The 21,375-nt window shown below is 46.9% G+C and overlaps 6 protein-coding genes across 6 annotated transcripts; 3 read left to right on the plus strand and 3 right to left on the minus strand.

Moving 5' to 3' along the window:
• Nucleotides 1–5: 5 nt before the first annotated feature.
• On the minus strand, nucleotides 6–697 carry RRS1 (Regulator of ribosome biosynthesis; the record flags this gene model as incomplete). Its single annotated transcript, XM_031153743.1, has 2 exons — nucleotides 6–317; nucleotides 425–697. 2 exons carry the CDS (start codon nucleotides 695–697, stop codon nucleotides 6–8), a joined length of 585 nt encoding a protein of 194 aa, XP_031001317.1.
• Nucleotides 698–1,006: 309 nt separating this feature from the next.
• On the plus strand, nucleotides 1,007–2,335 carry rsm23 (37S ribosomal protein, mitochondrial; the record flags this gene model as incomplete). The annotated part of the gene is made up of 2 exons (XM_031153744.1): nucleotides 1,007–1,502; nucleotides 1,557–2,335. The coding sequence occupies 2 exons, from the start codon at nucleotides 1,007–1,009 to the stop codon at nucleotides 2,333–2,335; spliced, it is 1,275 nt and encodes a 424-aa protein (XP_031001314.1).
• Nucleotides 2,336–5,329: 2,994 nt separating this feature from the next.
• LHYA1_G008828 (uncharacterized protein) lies at nucleotides 5,330–6,130 on the minus strand (the record flags this gene model as incomplete). The annotated part of the gene is made up of 2 exons (XM_031153745.1): nucleotides 5,330–5,431; nucleotides 5,513–6,130. 2 exons carry the CDS (start codon nucleotides 6,128–6,130, stop codon nucleotides 5,330–5,332), a joined length of 720 nt encoding a protein of 239 aa, XP_031001315.1.
• Nucleotides 6,131–10,427: 4,297 nt separating this feature from the next.
• PEX1 (Peroxisome biosynthesis protein) lies at nucleotides 10,428–14,206 on the minus strand (the record flags this gene model as incomplete). The annotated part of the gene is made up of 2 exons (XM_031153746.1): nucleotides 10,428–14,024; nucleotides 14,078–14,206. The coding sequence occupies 2 exons, from the start codon at nucleotides 14,204–14,206 to the stop codon at nucleotides 10,428–10,430; spliced, it is 3,726 nt and encodes a 1,241-aa protein (XP_031001316.1).
• A 415-nt stretch (nucleotides 14,207–14,621) lies between these two features.
• mcm7 (DNA replication licensing factor) lies at nucleotides 14,622–17,301 on the plus strand (the record flags this gene model as incomplete). Its single annotated transcript, XM_031153747.1, has 5 exons — nucleotides 14,622–14,670; nucleotides 14,732–14,994; nucleotides 15,049–15,182; nucleotides 15,233–17,153; nucleotides 17,209–17,301. The coding sequence occupies 5 exons, from the start codon at nucleotides 14,622–14,624 to the stop codon at nucleotides 17,299–17,301; spliced, it is 2,460 nt and encodes an 819-aa protein (XP_031001312.1).
• A 1,751-nt stretch (nucleotides 17,302–19,052) lies between these two features.
• On the plus strand, nucleotides 19,053–21,040 carry HGT1_5 (High-affinity glucose transporter; the record flags this gene model as incomplete). Its single annotated transcript, XM_031153748.1, has 6 exons — nucleotides 19,053–19,126; nucleotides 19,182–19,315; nucleotides 19,405–19,968; nucleotides 20,045–20,256; nucleotides 20,328–20,716; nucleotides 20,809–21,040. 6 exons carry the CDS (start codon nucleotides 19,053–19,055, stop codon nucleotides 21,038–21,040), a joined length of 1,605 nt encoding a protein of 534 aa, XP_031001311.1.
• Nucleotides 21,041–21,375: the final 335 nt, after the last annotated feature.

A 21,375-nucleotide genomic window follows, 5' to 3' on the forward strand; every position in this document is an offset into this window, starting at 1 on the left:
CCCATCTACTTCCCACCCCTCTTCTGCCCCTTCTCATTCTTCCTCTGCAGCCTCTCGTTCCTCCTAATCTTCTCCTTCCTCTCCCTCCGACCATCGCCCCTCTGCTCCTCGCCCTCGTTCCGCTTCTTATTATCCACCTCCACGATCCAGTCCCCCTCGCCTTCCTTGTTCTTCCCCTTGTACCCCCATTTCGGCACCCATTCGCCGCTCGCCTCGTCGTAGACAAGCTTCTTGCGAGCTTCGGCTGTCTTGGGCTTGATGCCCTTCTTTGCGGCGAAGCGCGACCAGGTCGTTTCTTTCTTGGGTGGTGGGAGGGGCTGGGGGGTGTTAGGTGGTGGGTTTGAGGTTGGGGTTGGTATTGGGATTGGGGATTGGGGATTGGAATGGTAAGAAGGCGGGGGAGAAGGGGAAGAGAGGAACGTACTTTTTCTCTAGGCAATCGCGTTTCAATTGCTGGTAATGAAAGTAATACTCCGCCCGGCGTATCGGTAATCGGACATGTGCTTAATAGCTGGTTCAACAGCGCTTGTGCTCCATCTCGTGCAGTCGCTGCTAGGTCGCTCTCCAGGTTGCTTGATCCAGAGAGGGAGAGTGGGTTTGGGTCGGCGGCGAGGAGGAGGCCGAGGTCGAAAGTATACGGAGTTGGTTTGGAGACTGTCACGGGGAGGGGCGCTTGTTTTTCTGCAGTGTCTGCCATTTTTGCGGTATTGTTGTAGGTTCGTGAGAAGCTTGAGCTTGATACCAAAATCTCGATAACGAAACTTTTTTTGGGAGGTGGAGTGGGGCGCGCGGACTGAACGCCGCATTTTAGCATCCGAGCTATAATTTCTTGAAGCAACGCAACTGCACTTCATAACATCAAGTGAGTGAGCTTCAATCAGGTCAGGGAAACTCACAACGCAACATCATGGCCACTTCACTCTCCCTCAATTGCTGGAGGCAGAAATGCCTGTCTCTGCCATTACCCAGCGCGAGATCCTTCTCCACCACTTGCACCAAACTCGCAATGCCAGCAACGAAGAAAGCAGGCGTAACCAAAAAAGGCCAAAAGAAATCAGCCCGCATCAAGTCCAAAGTCCCGCCGAAACCTACTGGTAAACCCCCTATGCCGGGCGAGAGGAAGGCGATGCGTAAGCGGATTGTGCTCAGTAATACCAATGCGCTGGAGGTAGATGGGATGGTGGATTTGAGCCGCGAGATGACCGGGAAGTTAGAGAACCATGTTGGGAAGGTTGTGGGGCTTGAGGGGGCCACGGTTGATGGATTAAGGGCTGCGGAGGCGTTCAAGACGACACAGGGTTGGGGATTGTTTAGACGGCCTGGTGTGCTGGTTAGGGAGGAGAGCGTGCAGTTGGGAAAGAGGATGGCGGGTGTTGAACAAAGGAAAGAGACGCTCAGAATTGTGGTTGATGGCGGAAAGGGGACGGGGAAGAGTATGATGTTGCTGCAGGGCATGGCTATGGCTTTTGTGAGAGGTTGGATTGTGCTTAACGTCCCCGAAGGTATGTCCCCATTCCCTTTCCAATTGGGATAATACAGTACTGATGGGTCGATAGCCCAAGAAGTCGTCAATGCAGTCAACGACTATGCTGCTATCCCGGGCACTACACCAACCCTCTGGTCCCAGCCAGCTTACACGGCGAATTGGCTTGCTCAGATTGCTAAAGCCAACGGCCCTATCCTGAGCACCCTTAAGCTCTCGCAAAAACACAACCTTCCCATTTCCGTCCCATCCGATACCACACTCACTCGCCTCTGCGAGCTTGGAGCCAGAGACTCTGACGTAGCATGGCCTATATTCCAAGCGTTATGGTCTGAGATCACAGCTCCTGGCCGTCCTCCCATTCTCATGGTTGTAGACAGCTTGAGCTATATCATGGATTTAAGCCAATACCGCGATCCGGACTTCAACTTCATCCATTCCCACGATCTTGCGCTCGTGAAACATCTCACGGATTATTCATCAGGAGCTCAGACTTTACCAAATGGAGGCGCCTTCCTCGCCGCTTCGTCAAAAAGTCATGCTCCTATTTCGCTGAGCATGAATCTCGCGATAACGCAGCAAGTGGAAAGGCAAAAGGGCGAGGAGATCACAGAGCGGGATCCGTATGAGCGGAAATATGACCAGCGAGCGGAGGATTCGCTCAAGGGAGTAGAGGTGTTGATGTTGAACGGACTGAGTAAGGTGGAGGCAAGGGGACTAATGGAGTATTGGGCTGCGAGTGGGGTGTTGAGGCAGAGGGTTGATGAGAGGACTGTTGCGGAGAAGTGGGCATTGGCTGGAAATGGGATCGTTGGGGAGATTCAGAGGGGGGCATTGAGGATGAGGATATAGATGGAGGATGTGGATGAGGTTGGGGTGATGTATTATATGTGAAACTTAAGGCGTGGATATATGTGTAAACATACTCGTGTATTATTTGCACGCTGAAACTAGTCGCCAATGCTTCTATCTATCAGTCATCATCACGTGTGAGCTGCTCAATTTATAATCCTCACTGGTGACTCTCATCCTCATCTATGCAACTGTCAATTTTACCCCGGTGAGCCACGTCCTATTCATCCAGTGGAGGGGCTACAGATGTACGAAAGTCACGTGGATTTGGGCCACAGCTTCGCTGCGACAGTCCTTACCAATAAGTGCTTCTACTGCATCTCAAAACGAAATCTTCTACACACTCACATGTTTATCCCACGAATTTGTATCATTTTAATACAATGATACTGAAAGTCAGATCCTATCCTGGAGCCCGCGGTTGTGTTGCTTCCTCCACAATGCGAATTTGCGGGTCTTGCAATCAAGGTGTGAACGAATGAAAGCTTTGTTTATTTGCGAAGACAACTAAAGTGACTGCGAGTTCTTCCCCTCTGCTGAATGGCCTCGAAAACGTGAGGAGGTGTAATCTCCATTTCCTGATTCCCGTTTCGAAATGCAATGTGTAGCAAATGCTACTCACCACAAACGTCTGCCATCGCTCAAAAGAAAAACCATGACTAAGCCCTCCAGAAAGACTGAATACTGCAGTCGATGAGCTGTAGTAGTCTCGTCGGTTCATCGAGCTCCTGAAAATCTGCAACCAAGTAGGAAGTTATGCAACAAAGTAGGACATTGAGTTACCGCCGATTGCCTTAGCCCAAAACACCGGCGACGCTTATCATCAGCTTGACTTGGCGCAGTTTCTCCTCTGCTGAAACGGAAGATGCAATATTCTGTGCTGAGCGGAACCTCCAACAATCGGGTTCATGTTTGCAAATGCCGTCTTCGTGCAAAGCTTGGTCGTGTTCGACTTCGAGCAGCCAGCCTCCTTTTGACGAGGCACTTGGGTCCGGCAGGGCTACTAGAAGCTGAAGAGCCACGCTGGAGCCTTTGTATGCTGCTTCAATCGCCAACTTGTAAAGTCTAGGCTTTTAAGAGTTAGTCGTCGCTATCAAGATAAATTCAAGAAGGGGACATACATTTCGACATCCCCATGTCATGGGTTGTTCCTTTGCAATCCTAAAGTCTTTCATCGCCCAGAATTAAATTCTATCAATCCCTTCTGTCCTACAACATATGTTTGGTGATACCGGATCAGAGCTATAATAGGTTGAAGGAGCCTGTGCATGGAAAGCCGAAAGGGATGGATCATTTGTAATGTAAGAGCCGTGATGTGTCTTTTCCAAAAGTAGACCGAATTCATACGAGTATTTGGTAAAGCTGGCAGAGAACATGTCAGTCTCTTGGATGAGCTCGTCCGATATTCCACCACTTTTCAGATTCTCTGAGATAGTCTTCTGGCAAGCCCTGACTTCCTCTTCGACTTCGGCCACAGCTGCCAGTTGCTGCTCAACTTGCTTTTGAAGTTCTTTCAGATTTTTTCGCTCTTCAACGGCTTTCTCGGAAAGCTTCTTTTGAACTTTAGTTGCTTGTAGCATATGCAAGAACAATTTTCGGCTTTTTGCAGCTTCTTCTGGTTCTCTTTGCGGTGCCATGTTAACTGCAGGTTTGGAGACAAGCAGCTAGGCGATGTGTCGGATTCAAAATTGCTCTGAAATACAGCTAGCTGCCCACGTTTGCTCGTAGAATGATTGATGTCTATCAACTAATTGAACTTTGACTACAAATAAAAGGTTAGCAAAGGCTCGAAACAAGTTGCTGTGCTAGCCTGCCTTTGCAACGTTCGTTCTCGATTGTAGAGACGACGACCACTTCAAGTCAATGTCGTCGCGCAGCGAACCACTTCATAGTTTAGTGTTAGCAACACAATCGAGAAAGTGAATTTGAAAAGCTCACCCTCAGTATTTCTCGTCCTCAACAAACTCGAAGTTGAGCAACGCTGTGTTTCCCAAAGCTGAAAGGGAAATGGAAAAGTCTCTTGCTGCGATTGAATGTGCCAAGTCTTGAATGGTATATTTTCAGACGTTGAATAGCCAATTGTGTGTTCCCTTCAAAGAAGAATAGCAAATGTGGAGTGGATGATAAGCTACTGAGGAATCCGGACGGACTGCGAAGGAGAGCCTTTGTGACGACTTGAACGATGTCCGAATTGACTTGGCTCGTGGAATTGATGATGGGATCTCTCTTTAACGTGCTTGAGAGAGTGTGTACTTATGGTCGAATAAGTGAAGAGAAATGAGTGCTGGAGCAGCTCGGTAGGAAGTGATGCAGGTTCGAGAGATTGTAAGGGATCGAAAGAGTCGAAAAGATGGAAGATGGAAGATGGAAGGTTTAGAGAGATGAACAAGTGAATTTGGAAGATGCTATAGATCCTTACAGCTGGTGAATAGTAAAGTAAGGATGCTATAAGTCTATCATACGGGGCGTTAAAAAAATTCTTCATAACTAGAAGGTATCAACTAAGTATCCAGCAAAAGTAAACGGAGCAGATATGGGGCCGTGAAGAAAAGTCTCAGTATCTAAAAACATATCAGACCAATAGTGATTTATAATATCATTTCTCCTTTTTAGTTGTCAAGAGATGACATGAGTCCAATTGAGTGTTTACAAGGATGTATCATGAATAGGGGGGTGGAGTCACGTGTGCGTCTTGATCCACAACCTAAATTTGTATAGGTAGTCACTTCGCTTGAGGGACGACTTGGTATTGTCTCAAATTGAGAATCCAGTTTTATGCTATCAAATCCTCTCAAAGCCAAAATTTGAATTGATTGCTATCCTTCCAACATATAAATTCTAAATTCTTCAAACGACCGATTTTTCAATTCATTGCAAGTGAGTTAATAAGAATAGTGCCAACGAAAGAGGTACCACACAACAGCTTGAAGTAATTATAGGAGCATGAGATCGAGATCCCACGGTTTCCTACCCCAAACCTGTCTCTAAGAGGTGCTAACACTTGGCCTGAGTAGTGAGAGCATCATTGATCAGAGTGACCGCCCCATTCAGCGCACACAAGACGCCCTTGTTAGACGCGCCATTCGCAACTGACACCTAGTGTGAAGTTCCTGAGTTAGCCACAAGTTATTTGGTAGAATCTATAACGAGGTTGGAGGCAACGAAGAATGTCCTTACAGATGTGTATGCAAGTATATTTGCTTGCAGCGCACTGGCAGCCCCAATTGTTGCTGAGGACCCAACAATGATGTAGACGTTGCAAGCCTTTGCTCCATTAATCAACAGTATCTTCGAAGCAGCAGCGGCCTCAAAGGTCGTCGACAGGAGAAAAATGAACTGTCCATTGGCATTCTTTGCTCCATTCAAAGTGACGTTACCTGTCAGCGACCCTGCGGCTGTGGGGAACGTGTAGACGCCTGGAGGGAGAGTCAAGCCTCCCAGATCAGCTGCAGGGAGAGCAACAGTTGGGCTAGCAGCCCGTGCCTTGTTGTAAGCTGAGAGACAGGCAGCTTCTGCCGAGCAAGCAGCTGTTCCACCAGCAGATTTGGTGCCTGTGCATTTTCCGGGAGGGAATCCAGTGATTGCTGTGCCAGGGCAGGTTCCGCAATTTCCAGTAATCAAGGTGGCTCCAGTGCTGGTCAAAGTCGTATGTGCAATTGCGCCCCAGTTACTAGCAACGCCCATAGTGAGGGGGACAAAGAGCCTTTCGATATGTTCGAGGGAAGGATGAGAGAGCGAAACTCCAATCTGAGCCGCAAGGACTGCGAGGTAGGTGAACTTGAGAGTGTGATACATTTTGCTGGTTTTGTAGGGTCTTGCTGATCGAATTTCTGGAAGTAATGATGGAATTCTTGAGTGAGTGGATGATATTTGAGATTTTTGTTTCTTCGCATGGTGGGAAAGGGTTTCTTATATACCCAAGCCTTCTCCATGGTTAGCAATAATTCTCATAGCTTGGAATCCGTAAATATATCGAAGGGATGGCATTTGACCCTCAAAATTTGTCGACTCAGACCCTTATAGGTCTCGCCACCAGAATCTGTCTATGTACGTAGGGTCTTCACGTGGCTAGGTTCCCACCTATGCAGCAATATTCTGTGGCGTGCGGGGCGTGTCATACTTCGAACTGAACCCCAGTAAAAATAAGCTGATGTGTTCCGCAGACAGATTTCCGGGAAGTAGAGCCTCCTAGACTATTTGCATCCCGGATAGATGGGGTGCTCGTCAAAGTTATGCTGTAGGAGCCCTTTCCATATCTGGCGAGAACGAATCCTGAGAATTTTTTAGAAAGAAACCAAAACGTACGTTAAGCAGGCACGGGTTATATTCAAACTCTCCGCATCTAAGTACTATTATTGAGAGCAAATGGGAAAATCTGTATAAGTCTTTAGGTCTGGCACACTTTAGATACTTCTAATTAGGCAATATGGAGAAGAGCAGACTAGGTAGTATATTGTCATTTTGCATATTGTATGGGTCCAGAAAGGTTTAAGGTTATATTAGGGCCATTTTATATAGCGATCTCCACGTTTAGGTAGTATAATACGAGTTTACTTATATTGAAAGGTTATTGCATTGCAGGTTCTTGAAATACTCTAGAGACTAGACGGCCGGAAGTTATGATTAATAAAAGAAATTTGAGATTTACAGGGGTAAATTGCTTCGAATTATGCTAGTTCTGAAGTATTTATGCCAAATTCCTGTAGATTTTTACTGGATTACACTATACCTATACTTTATACTAATTCTATGTTATTACTTATATAGTATCACGTTTCTTATATTAATGCCATATGGTATACTAACATCTGTAACGCAGTCTACATAAAATTCATTGCATGATTAATAGATACTGCTTTTTGTTATTCTTTACATAGACAATCAAGTCACGCTAAATATCACCTCCACGTGTTCTCAAAAAAGCAATGTGACCAGTCCGACTCCGGACCCATTATCTTAAGCCATTCGATAATAAATGTCTCAGAGTTGCTTTGTACGTGTCATACAAGTACACTGGGCTTTTGGGTGGCAGCACTTAGCTTATAAGCCTTGCAGAGATCTGCTCGTCGTGCTACCATGGCATGCGTATAAATTCCTAAGAGCTCGCTCGAGGCCTTGAGTTTTCTGAGGCGTCGTTAATTTACGTATGCAAGAAGTTGGAAACCCTCGGGCAGGTACGGGGTAGTAGGACGCCCCCGGCGACCCGTATGCAGGACTAGGCGACGTGGCTTGGACCCTAAGGGAGCTATTCTTTTGTCTTTTATTCGAAGTGTCTATGATTAGACGTCCAATCAATAACTCTCTAGCTACAGTGAATTATAACATCAGGAACGGTTAGGGATGGAATTATTTTAAAGCACAACATCTGATTATATTTCACTTCGAAACAATAGATCAGTTCGATGTCTAGTTTTACAAAGTAGTGGAAAGGGGTAGCGCTAAGCCAAATTTGTCACATTTAGCGAGGCCCCTCGGGATATAGAACTTTCTTTTCCAAATCAAAGTCATGAAGAATTTACTTGTAATGGCCCTAAATCATTCGATGTGGCCGCATTCTGCAAAAGTTATGCTCCTAACCCCCTAGGTCTTAGTAGCTATGTGGTTAGAAAATCATTTCGAAAGACTCCCAACTGATTCGCTTTCTGACTACATGACTTCAACTAGAATAGCTATTCTTGGGATCATATGTGTTCACTTCCGGCGTTGAGCGACTGCAGGAAGCGCAACTTGAGAGTGCTTATTGGGCGTCAGTCTGACGCTATAGGGAACAGTACCGCATGCACTGCATGGCACCTATTTGCCTTTCTCAAGAAAGGGCACAAGGTAGGTAAGCATGATGAGATCAAGTGGCATCCGGGCTCTACTTACAGCCAGATGAGTAGCGTCGTGGCTTCCATCGTGGCGCCGTCGCTTTTGGTCAGGAAATTGGAGACGAGCCGCCCTGCAGAAGCAGAAAGATCACTGCAGAAATAAGTTTGTTAGACGGGAAGGCATACATCAGACTTTCCAAGGCGTACTTACATGCCACCATCTAATGAGGAACGTGAACGTCAAGCCAATCTTGAGTCCTCTTGATGCCTGCAGGGTCCAGATGACCGGTATAGGGAGAACCAACATCTATATGTCTGTGACTATATTCGGGACCACGATTCCGGTGGCAACAGTGCGTTAGTTTAAATATTTTGCACCCGAAACACTACAGTCCCAGTGTACAGCAACTGACCAGCTGCCAATATCAAGAGCGGTTAGGATCACTAGATATAGAGACAAAATCCCAAATAAGTTCTTGTTTTCAAATGTTCATTACTTCTGCCGAAGACCCGCTGGTAGAAGACCAATATCGCCAGTTTAGGGAAGATAGGTGAGAAGTTGTAGATAAATGTCAAGGAGGAAAGTTCTTGAAGCCAGCGTCGAAATAATAGGGGGTAGTTGAAAATTATATATGGTCAACAATATCCAACACCAGGATTAATCAATGCGTCTGTTTGCAAAATTAGTATTCCTGTTTCTTAAACCGAACCACTGGGAGGGAAAAATAAGGATACGAGAACCAGAGCATCACCATATCCTATTCAACGATGACTATCTATTTCGAAATGCACCGGAGTGCAACGAATGTTATTTCAATGACCAGAAAAATTGAAGTGAAGACGAGCGTAGGGTGTCCGCTATATACCGAGTCAAATGCATCAGGAGCAATCTCGGCTGAACTTGAAACTCCACCAGGAATTTCAGGCCGAATTAATATGACAGGGCATATTGACCATGTTTGGATATTTGATGGCCGTCAGGCAGGCCGAGTACATATTTGAGTAAGTGAGATGAACACACCATAAAAGTTTAATTGAGGATGGCTTAAAAAATGGCAAATCTTGGATCTAGGGCTGTTCAAAGTAGAATTGGTATAATCTCGGAGGGGACGATATTAGAGGGGCAATATGTGAGATGCGGATCAAAGCTGTGTAATTTTTACATAGTGAAGAAACATGACTTAGAGTATTAAGGTTAGTGTTAGGTTTTCAAGGTTGTTCTAGTACAAAATCTTGTATGTTGAGCTTCGGATAACCGTTTTGACTACTTAAACAAGACGATATTCGCTGACTCTAACTAAGTATAGTAAAGGCGGGCCCTCTTATCTTGTTCAATTGAGTGGTTATTCAAGACGAGCGGAGCTGATAGCGATCTTTTGGTTGTAAGAGATGAGATCGCCCACTTTGCAAAGAGTATGGAAAGTGTATACTTTATAGATTGAAGGGGTATAGTGCTACCTAATTTCCACGGGTTTTCTATTCCACCTCTTACTTATGCTCCTGCTACAAGGCACGACAAATGAAACTTTTTTAAGCAAAGAGCAACTTGAAATAAAAATCATCAGAACAATAATTTCGCTTTATTTAAAGCCGTGTAGTTGCCGAAGACGACAAAGATTTAGCACGTTTCTTAAGGTCGTCTTCGTCGTCTGCAGATCTCCACATACCTATGTATATACACCCTCGCACCATCTCAGGGATCGCCATAACCGTTTCGCTTATGCTCGATTTGGACTAAGCTCAGGTACAGTACGACCTGCTCGCGAAATTCACAGACTCGCGGTATAGTACTACGTACCTACTATAGGAAGGTGTAACCTTAAATGAGCTTACGGCAGTGGCGCTACTCTATATAGGTCCTGTATGATTTATTTCTCGCGTGAAACATAAGAACGGTGGTAGTGTTATACATGTATCAATACTAATATTTGTGCTACCTTGAGTTATGTCCAAGAATAGAGTCATATATATATATGCAAGACAGACTTAGCAAAGTACACTAGATGAAAAGCAAAGCCTACCGGAAATCAGTAGGTCAACTTGAAGATCTTCGAGTTCCAAGCCTTATCTCCATCTCGGTACTTGTGCCGTCAAGAAATTTATACCCCACCCACTTGATAAAGCTTATTAATACTACGCAACACTGACCTCTATTGAGTGCAGGAGGAGGGCTTACAAATAGAGAAACATAAGACCGAACTAGCCGTAAGCACTCAGACAAAATCCAAGAACCGACTTGTATCCAAAAGCTTTTCATTTCTCTATCAAGACATTATATCATGTCACATCAAACTCGTCCTACCCCCAACCTCCCTGGCACCCTCCCCATCCCTCATTTCCCCACTCCGTCCTACCACAAACTCTCTGTAAATAGCCTCCAACCGGCTTCGTTCCTGGGCGCTAATACTCGCCCTCGTACTGCGCAAACTACTCTCCACATGCCTCGCCCCAATAATAACCTCCTTCTGTTCCTTCTCTTCGCTCTCCCCCTTTTCCTCAACATGCCCCCTCTTCGCCCTCTTTTTCGCTGCTTTGATTTCCGAAAGCTTTGCAGCAATAGCGGCGCGTTCCGCAAGGATCTTGCTTTTGTTATGTCCACCTCGGGAACGTGCTTCTGCTTCAGCGCGCTCTTCTTCTTCGCCGTAGCGGAATTGTACGAAACTGCGATTCGTTGTAGAGGAAGCTATACCGTTTGTGCCTTTTGCTCCTAGTGATGAAGTGCTGTGGTCTTGGTCCCCAAGAACGTCGTGAATAGCTTCGAGATGTGCATTGTAGATTAAGGCTTGGAGGTCGGCGCCGCTGTAACCTTCTGTGCGGGAGGCGATTGAGGGGAGGGCGGAAAGGACTTCGGGGCTGAGGGTGAGCTTTCTGCCGAGGGCTTGGAGGATGTCGATTCTGTCTTCTCTGGAAGGGAGGTCGCAGATTAGGCTTTTGTCTAATCTTCCGGGTCGGAGCAAAGCTGGATCGATGAGATCCGGTCGCGAAGTTGCAGCTAGAACGTAGACTCCGGACAATCCTTCGGCACCGTCCATTTGGGTGAGCAATTGATTGACTACACGATCGGTAACGCCGGTAGAATCGTGACCTCTCTTTGGTGCGATTGAGTCGAATTCATCGAAGAACAGAACACATGGCCGGGCAGCCTCGGCTCGTTCGAAGAGATCTCGAATAGACTTCTCTGATGCACCAATGTATTTGTTGAGGATTTCGGGACCTTTGACTGAGATGAAGTTGAGACCACATTCGCCTGCTACAGCCGAAGCCAAGAGCGTCTTGCCACATCCTGGATAACCGTAGAGCAGTAGACCCGACCGCAGTCGGAGTGGACACTGAGCGAATATAGGAGCGTATGTGGTAGGGTATTGTAAAGTTTCGAGGAGAATCTTTCGAGTCGCATGTAAGCCACCAATAGAGTCAAAAGTTGTAGTACTGGTCTGCAATGTTACATTGCGTAGTGAGGCCGGTGTGAAGCCTTTGAGCGCAGTATTGAAGTCCCCACGAGTGAGACTGATGGACACGGAATCAGCATCTTTCGAAACAGATCGAATCAATGCCTCGCTTCGAGCGCGAGCAACGAGGAGAACGATATCACCTGGCATATACCCGTCTGTCTCACCGGCAAGATCGAGAAAGTCGAGGTCGGAGGAGATGATAAATCCGTCTGCTCTGCTAGATGACCCCTTTTGACTACCCACGCTTGAACCGTCCATCCACGCCCCTTCGTCACCGCTAGCACTGCCATTGGCAGTTACTGGGCGACTTCCTGAAGTAGATTTCATCTCGTTCGAATCCACGTCAGTGGCGTTTTGTCTGACAACCATTTCCATTACTTTCCTCCTACCCTCCTTGTTTGGAGCTTTCAACCCCACGATCTCCCTAACTACATGCCCACCCACGATCACGTTATGTAGCGACTCTTTGGCTTGTGATGTAGCCAGAAGGACTACGCCACTGTCTCGACCACAATATTGCCGGACTAAGCTGCAAATGCTTTCACTGATTTGACGGCTGCGACCGTTGTCATCTCCAACGACAAGCTCAGTCTCAACGGGGCACAACTTATCTAAATCATCCAATATGACAAGGGATTTCCCGCCAAGTCTAGCGCCCCAGGAAGCATCCATAAATATTCTAGCAAAGGTTTCCTTGATCGTAGAAATTTGGGTCTCGTGGTTCAGGAGTTGTCGGCAGGAGAAGTATGTGGTGTGGAATAACATCTCGGATCTTAGCCGATGAGCAAGGAGCTGTGCTACAGAGCTTTTGCCGGACCCAAGTGCCCCTGTAAGCAAGACTGACGACAAGTGGGAGAGATGTGACCGTAGTTGCTCGATGAGTTTATCTATCCCAACAAGCACAGGAGGTTTCGAAGCGAGAGGATCACCAATAGCGTTTTCTTTAGAGATAGAAAACGGTTTCGGTATTGGGGGCTGCACTTGAATGGCGATTTTACGTTCCGAACCCAGGAACCAATGGCATGGCTGTTTGTCCGATTCTGGAGAGCTGTGGTCAAACCTCAGTACTCCGCCTTCCCATCCGGAAATCGGTGTTGGAGGTGTACTAATAATAGATCCGTCTGTCAAAGGCCCATCTAGAAGGCCATCACCAGCTGAAGTTTTGCTGTACATTTTCAAAATGCGCTGTGCCGCCTCGTCTCGTTCTGCCTTGGTATCACCACCGAATTTGAGGCCTTCAATAGCTTTAGCACTGCCAATTATGAAAGGAAAGACCTTGAGTATGTGGGCGGTAGCTTTGGGAGCCGGTTGGGAAGGATCTTCGGATCTCCTGCCAGCGTTTTTCTCAATCTGTGGAGGGGCAGCTTCCAGCTTCACGACACCACCTACTAGACCTTCACAGGACATAGCTGCACACAACGCCCTTGACAATGCAACATGTTGACTATCCGGTGGGTCATCCCATGCCATCAATTTTGCGACCTTTTTCGATGTTATCTTGCCAATAGCCTGCATATTTTCGTTCTCTTGTTGTTGACGCTGAGGGTCGACTGGAATCTGGAGGCTTGCCGGCTTGACCACTGTGACACAAACCCATGTAATACCTTTCAATGCCTTGGAAAGCAATACATCTCGGTCAACCCAGACTTTCAGTCCCTGGTCTTCCGCGTCGTTCGTCTCTTCGAAGAATTCTTTGAAAAGACTTCGATCGACCCCTCGGAAAAACATGGATGGTCTGGTATCGTCAAGACCACTCCTCCGCCGCAGTGTACTTGCACTACTTCTTGCACCCGTACTTCTCTTCGATGTAACACTGCGGTTCTCGGCCGATGACCGGGGCGGCTGGGACCGTGTTTTGGGCGCAACAAGGACTTCGGCATTAGGGCCTAATTTAGCAAACGGCGAATTCGATGGCGGAGGGGGGGTAAGTGTAAGCACTGCCACATTGGCGGCAGAAGTTGGGGAGAGGTGGAGGCTGAGCGGATGTGGACCAGGAGCAGACCCATTTGGCGGGATATAATTCGGATTTGGCAGAGCGCGTATCTGATGCATCATATTGAGCTCCAGAAATGTCGCATGGAGTTCTATTATCTCCCAGTCCTCAGGCGTCAAGGGCTCAATTTCGACCGTATGGGCTAAGGGGGGATCCATGTGTATTGTTGCCGTAACTTTCTGCCCATCTACTATGCCCAGTGTCCGCGCAAAGGTCGCGTCTATTTCCACCAGAGGAACCTCCTGTTCCCGGCCAGTATTCCCTCTGGTACCTGCAATTCCATCTCTACTGACAATAGGCGCAAGCTTACGCTTGCTCTGCATGCCCGTCCATCCCACAAATACAGCTCGTTCTTTGGGCGCTCCATTAGTTTGTTTTGCGCCAGGTTGTGAGGGTGCGCGGTAGTTTAGTTCTATAATGATATTTTGTGCGACCTACAATAATGTCAAAAGATGAGCAGCGTTGGAGTGTTGAGAGAAGAACAAACAGTATTGGAGTTGATCAACAACGAGCATAACGAAGAGGGCAGGTTGACTAGGCAGTTCTTCAAATGAGCAACGACTGATATTTCAGCTGAGGTAGCCTGGCTGTTTCGCCGTCTTGATTCTGGAGCCATGATATGAGGGTTAAAACTGGTAGAGAATAACAACAAAATGAGGGAGGGAGATGATCGAGAAGCTTGAGGTACAGCATCCAGCATCCCCAGATCTTTCACAAGCCTCGGCAAAGACCCACCTGTGGCTGGTGGTTGCGACTGACTGTGGCTGAACTAGAAACACGAAAAGTCGCGCGACGCGGTCGAAATGCCAAAGCGCGTAAATTGAAATCCGCATTGCAGTTTCCTGCCATCGACTTTACGTTCGAATCTCTTGCGACAAGGAAATCACCCCTCCATCAACAACCAACATCTGCGCAACACTCCCACATTCTCTCCTCTACTTTGAATCCCCGATATATCTAAGAATCAACAATTATACTCTTCCTGAATCGGAATACCTTCCTTTTACCAGACCTCAGGGGCTTTGCGCAAGATGGCGCTTCTTCAATTCAGGGCGCCTGTCGACTATGATGAACACCGGGGTATGTCCTGCGCGACCAGGCCCAAGAACTGCCACTGATACAAAGCTAATCACGTCTACAGCGGCCTTCGAGGAGTTCCTCCAGACCTTCAAAACCTCCCCTGCTGCTTCTATCACACATGCGCTCGGCGACATGAACATTGACGAAGATGATTTGAGCGACGAATACGACTTTATGGATGAAGATGACGACGAGGGACAAACTTCGCGAAGACAAGCAAGATCTCAGGCCAAGATGCCAAAGCTGAAATACTTGGACCTGCTTCAGAAGGTTGCGGACCGATATGAGGAGGAAATCACAATCGATTTGGACGATTTAGCAAAGGTAGGAGTAAACCCCTGGATGTTACAATGCAATACTGACACAAGTTTCACCTAGTGCGACCAATTATCAGAGGAGAATGGACAGTCATTGAACTTGGTTAATTCGATCGAGACAAATGCAAAGCACTATTTGGATATTATGGCAAAGGCAGTCGACAATGTCATGCCATCCCCATCACGCGAGATCAAGTAGGATGCGAATACCTGCCACCCCAAAATTTATGCTAATACTGCAGCAGCTATAAAGACGATGTCCTCGATGTACTAATGGCCCAACGAACAGCGAGAAACAACGCGCTTATTCGAGCGGCTGCAGATCAAACCGACCCTATCGAGCCTGAGCTCTTCCCCGCTGAATTGACTCGACGATATACTCTTAACTTCAAGCCACGAACTGAGACTGATGACCCCCTCAAGGCCTTGGCAGTACGACAGGTTCGTGGAGAGCATCTAGGACACTTAATCACTGTTCGAGGAATTACCACCAGAGTCTCCGATGTCAAACCAACAGTAGAAGTAAATGCATACACTTGCGATCGCTGCGGATGCGAAATCTTTCAGCCAGTAGGATCGAAAACTTTTGGACCATTGATTGAGTGCCCATCCAAGGATTGTGAGGTCAACCAAACCAAGGGTCAATTACATCACTCTACACGAGCTTCAAAATTCCAGCCATTCCAGGAAGTCAAGATCCAAGAGATGGCTGAACAGGTTCCTGTGGGTCATATTCCACGAATGTTGACCATTCTCTGTCACGGTGCTCTAGTCCGTAGAATCAATCCTGGAGATGTCGTTGATGTCGCAGGAATCTTTTTACCGACACCATACACTGGGTTCAAAGCTATTCGTGCTGGTCTCCTGACAGATACCTATTTGGAGGCACAACATGTGATTCAGCACAAAAAGGCTTATGAGGACCTTGCTATTGATAACCGAGTTTTCAAGCGGATAGAGCAATACAGAGCCTCTGGTCACGTTTACGAGTACCTGGCGAAGTCAATTGCTCCTGAAATTTATGGTCATTTGGACGTCAAGAAGGCGCTGTTGCTATTGCTCGTAGGTGGTGTTACAAAGGTCATGGGTGACGGCATGAGAATCAGGGGTGATATCAACATCTGCTTGATGGGTGATCCCGGTGTGGCTAAGTCTCAATTGTTGAAGTATATTACGAAAGTTGCCCCCCGAGGTGTATACACCACCGGTCGAGGAAGTAGTGGTGTAGGTTTGACTGCTGCCGTCATGAAGGATCCAGTCACGGATGAGATGATCTTGGAAGGTGGTGCCCTCGTCCTCGCAGACAATGGTATCTGCTGTATCGATGAATTCGACAAAATGGATGATAGCGACAGAACCGCAATTCACGAAGTTATGGAACAGCAAACCATTTCCATTTCCAAAGCCGGTATCTCAACAACTTTAAATGCACGAACCTCAATTCTCGCAGCCGCAAACCCCCTGTATGGCCGATACAACCCTCGCATCTCGCCCGTGGAAAACATCAACTTGCCAGCTGCTCTTCTCTCACGTTTCGACGTCCTTTTCCTTATCCTCGATACTCCAACAAGAGATACAGATGCCCTCCTCGCCCGTCACGTAACTTATGTTCACATGAACAACAAGCACCCTGATACAGATGGCGTCGTCTTCACTCCCCACGAAGTCCGCCAATACGTCGCCCAAGCACGAACCTTCCGTCCTACCGTCCCAACCTCTGTCTCAGAATACATGGTGAAAGCTTACGTCAAGATGCGTGAACAACAAGCCAGAGATGAGAAGAACAAGAAGCAATTCGCGCATACCTCACCACGTACCCTCCTCGGTATACTCCGTCTAGCTCAAGCTCTCGCCCGTCTCAGATTCAGCGAAGAAGTGGTGCAAGACGATGTTGACGAGGCTCTGCGTCTCATCGAAGCCAGCAAAGACTCTTTGTACCAAGATCAAGACGGGTTCCGGAAAGATATGTCGCCTAGCTCGCGCATATACAACATGGTTCGTGCGCTTGCCGACGCCGGACAATGCAGACCGGATGATATGGATGAGGACGAGGACGAGACTCTGGGTATGGAGCTTTCGATGAAGAAGGTTGAGGGGAGAGTCATTGCCAAGGGATTTACCCTGGATCAGTGGCAAACTGCTGTTATGGAGTACACAAACCTTGATGTAAGTTCGCTCCATTGTTTTCGCCATCCTAAGTAGTTACTTACATTTAAAATAGATATGGCAAACGGCAGGAAACGGCACACGGCTCCTGTTTATCGTCTCGGAAGCTGCGCATATGGCACGAGATGCCGAGTATGATATGGAGTAAACTAATGCATGGATATGATTTGGCGTTTTAGGCTATGTTTGTGATTCAAGTTACAAGGGCGTTATTTTTTGTTGATACCGTGGTTAAAGTGGATGTGGAATGCATTGGTGGAATACTGCTGCCGTTTTCGAGTTTCGTTTCTTGTGCTTCTGATTCACTCTTGCAGTATAGCGCCAGTAATGCTGGTCTATAAACCTTAGAACTTGTGTGTACCAGTACTTGATCATATGTCTTGACGTAAACATCTAGTAAAGACCTAACCTAGAAACCCACAATATATAATCTTTCAAGTTGCTTATCTTGATATGTTCTTATATATGAATATCACGTATGTTTAAATATTTCTAGACTGGCAAATTAGTCGGACTTTAGATTTGCTAAGTCTAAAATCCCCGATACATATTTTGGACTTGCCACACGATAGGTGCGCGTCTTTTCACGTGTTGGTACCTAAGAGGAAGTTTAGGAGGAGTGAGAGTGAGAGGGGTGTGGACGGAAGGTGAGGCGTGCACCATACGGAGTATGACCTGTCGGTGATGCTTACTGTGCCTTGCAGGTGCAGGTGCATTGAATGTAGTGGGGGAAGTCCGTGGATATGTCTGAATGTGAGTGAAAGTTTTATTTTAGGACCGGGAAACCTTGACTTATATATATTGTACTCCGTAGTTTAGGTTCTTATATCGTAAGACTTGTGACATTAGACTTGAACTCCTGCATGTAGTGTTATGAGGCGTTCTTTATGACTTAAAACTTGGTCTTCATTTAGGCTGGCGGCTTTGTGTAGAGAAAGCCGTATAATACTAGAGGAGTTAAAGGATGTATATTCCGTAGTCATGGTTACTGGTTTTTCTACTTGAACTATGCAGTATGCTGACTGTATTCCTCGTAGAGTCCTTACACAGTGATGTCACCGGGACTGTATCTTGCCACAATACTTCGTATATACCAACATCCCTATGCTAGTACTTCGCGCTCTAAATAAGGCGTAGATAGTAGATCACAGTAATAAATATTTAGCCACCAATAGCTAACTCGTATTTCCGTAGTCAAATTTACGAAGTATGACACCACACCCCGGCCTGGTTCCCCCTTTCTTATATGATCAGCTCTCGCTTAGCTACTGAGGTATTTGGGGCACCGGGCATCGGAGCAATGGCCGCATAAGTGTCCGCACAGCCCTAGCTTGCTTTAAGCGAGTATTAGGGGAATGAAAGGACGCTACAAGTTGTTTGTTTATATCAACTATATTTCCCTTTCGCTGCAACCTAACACTTTTTCAAGGTAGTATTTTATAGCCGATCACGCATAATGCGTTTCTCAATAGCGAGAACAGTGAATACAGAAGATTCCATGTTCTGGAGCCATTTGTCAGCTGAATGTGGGCACCCAGATGTTCAAGTGGACACCCCCTGTCCTCCCCGTTTTTATTCAACAACGGAACCACATTTTCGCTGTATTTGCTTGGTGCGGCTCTATTAACGTCCCATCGCTATTCCAACTTCAGAAAAAGTGGTTTCAGAAACATCTTCAGATCTATATGCGCGCCAATCACAACCCCATCATGCCCCAGATGGAGAGGGAGATCACCTGGCTCTCTGAGACCATCTCTCCGCCTTCTCCACGCGCCTTATCCATGTTCTTGCGGGCGGCGGGGAGGCACGTATAAGAAGGGAGAAGTGCCAGTTGAATAACAGATTTTACTTGTCACTATTCTTTTTATTGAGAGAGAATACTCTAGTCATTTCGCAACTATGGCACTTCCAACATTTCCCAAGATCAAAAATGTCTATTTCCTTGCTGCTATCGCCACTGTAGGTGGTATGTTGTAAGTCTTGGTCCATTATAAAGTTTTCAGGAGACAAATAGTAACGATTTCTCAGATTTGGTTTCGATATTTCCTCCATATCAGCTATTATTGGAACGCCTCAATATGTAGAATACTTCAACAACCCTCAAGGAACGACGCAGGGTGGTATCCAAGCAGCACTCGCTGGAGGGTCAGTTATTGGAGCCAGTAAGTAATTTTCCAAGCAAAACATTATTCCTCCACAATGGACCTCTTTTCTTCGTCCTTTTAGCAAATTATGAAACTAACTTTTACAGTGATTGCCGGTCCCGTCTCCAACAAACTGGGCCGCCGCAACTCCATATTCTTCGGCTGCATCTGGTGGTTACTCGGAACGTCCCTACAAGCTGGCTGTACCGGCATCACAATGCTAATCTGCGGACGTTTCATAAACGGTATCTGCGTCGGCATTACCTCATCCCAGGTACCCGTCTACCTGGCCGAAATCTCTCGCAAAGAAACCCGCGGCTCTATCATCGTGATCCAGCAATGGGCTATCGAGTGGGGCATCTTCATTATGTACTTCGCGGGATATGGCTGCTCTTTTATCGACGGCCCTGCGTCTTTTAGAACTGCCTGGGCCCTGCAGCTTGTTCCCGCTGTGTTTTTGATGATGGGGATTCCGTTTTTGCCCGAGAGCCCCAGGTGGTTGGCGAAGGTTGGGCGGGAGCAAGAGGCGGTTGCTATTCTTGCTGATATTCAAGCTGGTGGAAACGTTAATGATCCACTAGTTCTGGCAGAGTGGGATGAGATTACGACCATTCTGGCCGCTGAACGAGAAGGTCAACAGGGATGGAGAAGATTCATCAAGAACGGAATGTGTAAGTGATTGAAACTGACTCTTCCAGCTGGAGTTTTATCGTGGAAAACGAAAAACTGACCGCTATTTTCATACAGGGAGACGCACCTTTGCTGGCTGTTCAGTCCAGGCTTGGCAACAATTGAGTGGAGCTAACGTAATGACCTATTATGTCGTCTATATTTTCGAGATGGCAAACCTGACTGGCAACATCGGGCTCGTCTCTTCTGGCATCCAGTATGCAATTTTCATCATCGGGACAGCAGCAACCTTCTTCTTTATCGACAAGACCGGTCGTCGTCCTCTTCTAGTAAGTTTCGAGAATCTTTCACTCAAGAACCCGTTCCCCCTTCGAGATGTCGACTAACTGGAACCCCGCAGATCTACGGCGCCGTAGCAATGGGGGTGTGCATGTTTGTTGTCGGAGGCGTCCTCGGATCCTACGGCACCTATCTCCCAAATGGACTCGAGGACAATCTCTCCGTGCGAGTCCAGGTCACCGGCTCGCCAGCATACACTGTCATCGCATTTTGCTATCTCCTAGTTTTAGCATACTCCCTCACCTTAGCTCCCATTGCGTGGGTCTATGCGGCTGAAGTCTGGTCCCTCGAGACTCGCGCTACCGGTATGTCGCTAGCATCTATCGCAAACTGGCTGTTCAACTTCGCAATCGGATTCTTCATCCCGCCTGGCTTCCAGAACATCTCGTGGAAGTTGTTTATCATTTTCGGCGTATTATGTTTTGCGGCTGCTGTACAAGCGTTTGTCAGGTACGTTCTCCAACAAACCAAAAGCAAAACTGCTGCTCAACTCTTTGATATGATTTATTAAAAATCCAGATTACTGACTGTGGAACCTACAGCTACCCCGAAACAGCTGGCAAGACTCTGGAGGAGATCGAACTCTTGTTTGGAAAGGATGGACCGCATCCTTGGAACACGAAGCCGGGCAATAGTTTGCTGGATGCCAGGGTCCAGGATATCCAGGAACATGGAGGGAAGGTTGGCGCAGCGTTCAATGGTGCGGAGGTAGAGACAGCCGAGGATGTGGAGAAGACTGCCGCTCCCCCACGACCTACTGAGACTATTGCTTGAAGTTGGATGTTCATTTACACTAATGCTGTATCCCGTTAACGTTCTTTGAGGAGATATAAGATAAAAGGAGGGAGAGTGTGTAGAATACCTGACATATTAGACTAGACGGGGATGGAAAAACGCGAAACTTGCAACTCACTTCTATCATTCCTTTGATTAAGCTCTGATTCGATCATCTTCATGATCCACCCATCCCAAGAAGAGTAAGCTTTATGGCGAATCACAGCTCACAATAATAACCAAAAAGAGGTCAGCGGAGGTGAAGAATATGCTAGTATTAAGCTATCAAAGACGAGAATACTAAAAGTAAGGAGGGAAGAAGGGAAGAATGGGGT

The sequence above is a fragment of the Lachnellula hyalina genome (assembly GCF_007821495.1).
Source record: "Lachnellula hyalina strain CBS 185.66 chromosome Unknown contig00258, whole genome shotgun sequence".
Lineage (NCBI taxonomy): Eukaryota > Fungi > Ascomycota > Leotiomycetes > Helotiales > Lachnaceae > Lachnellula > Lachnellula hyalina.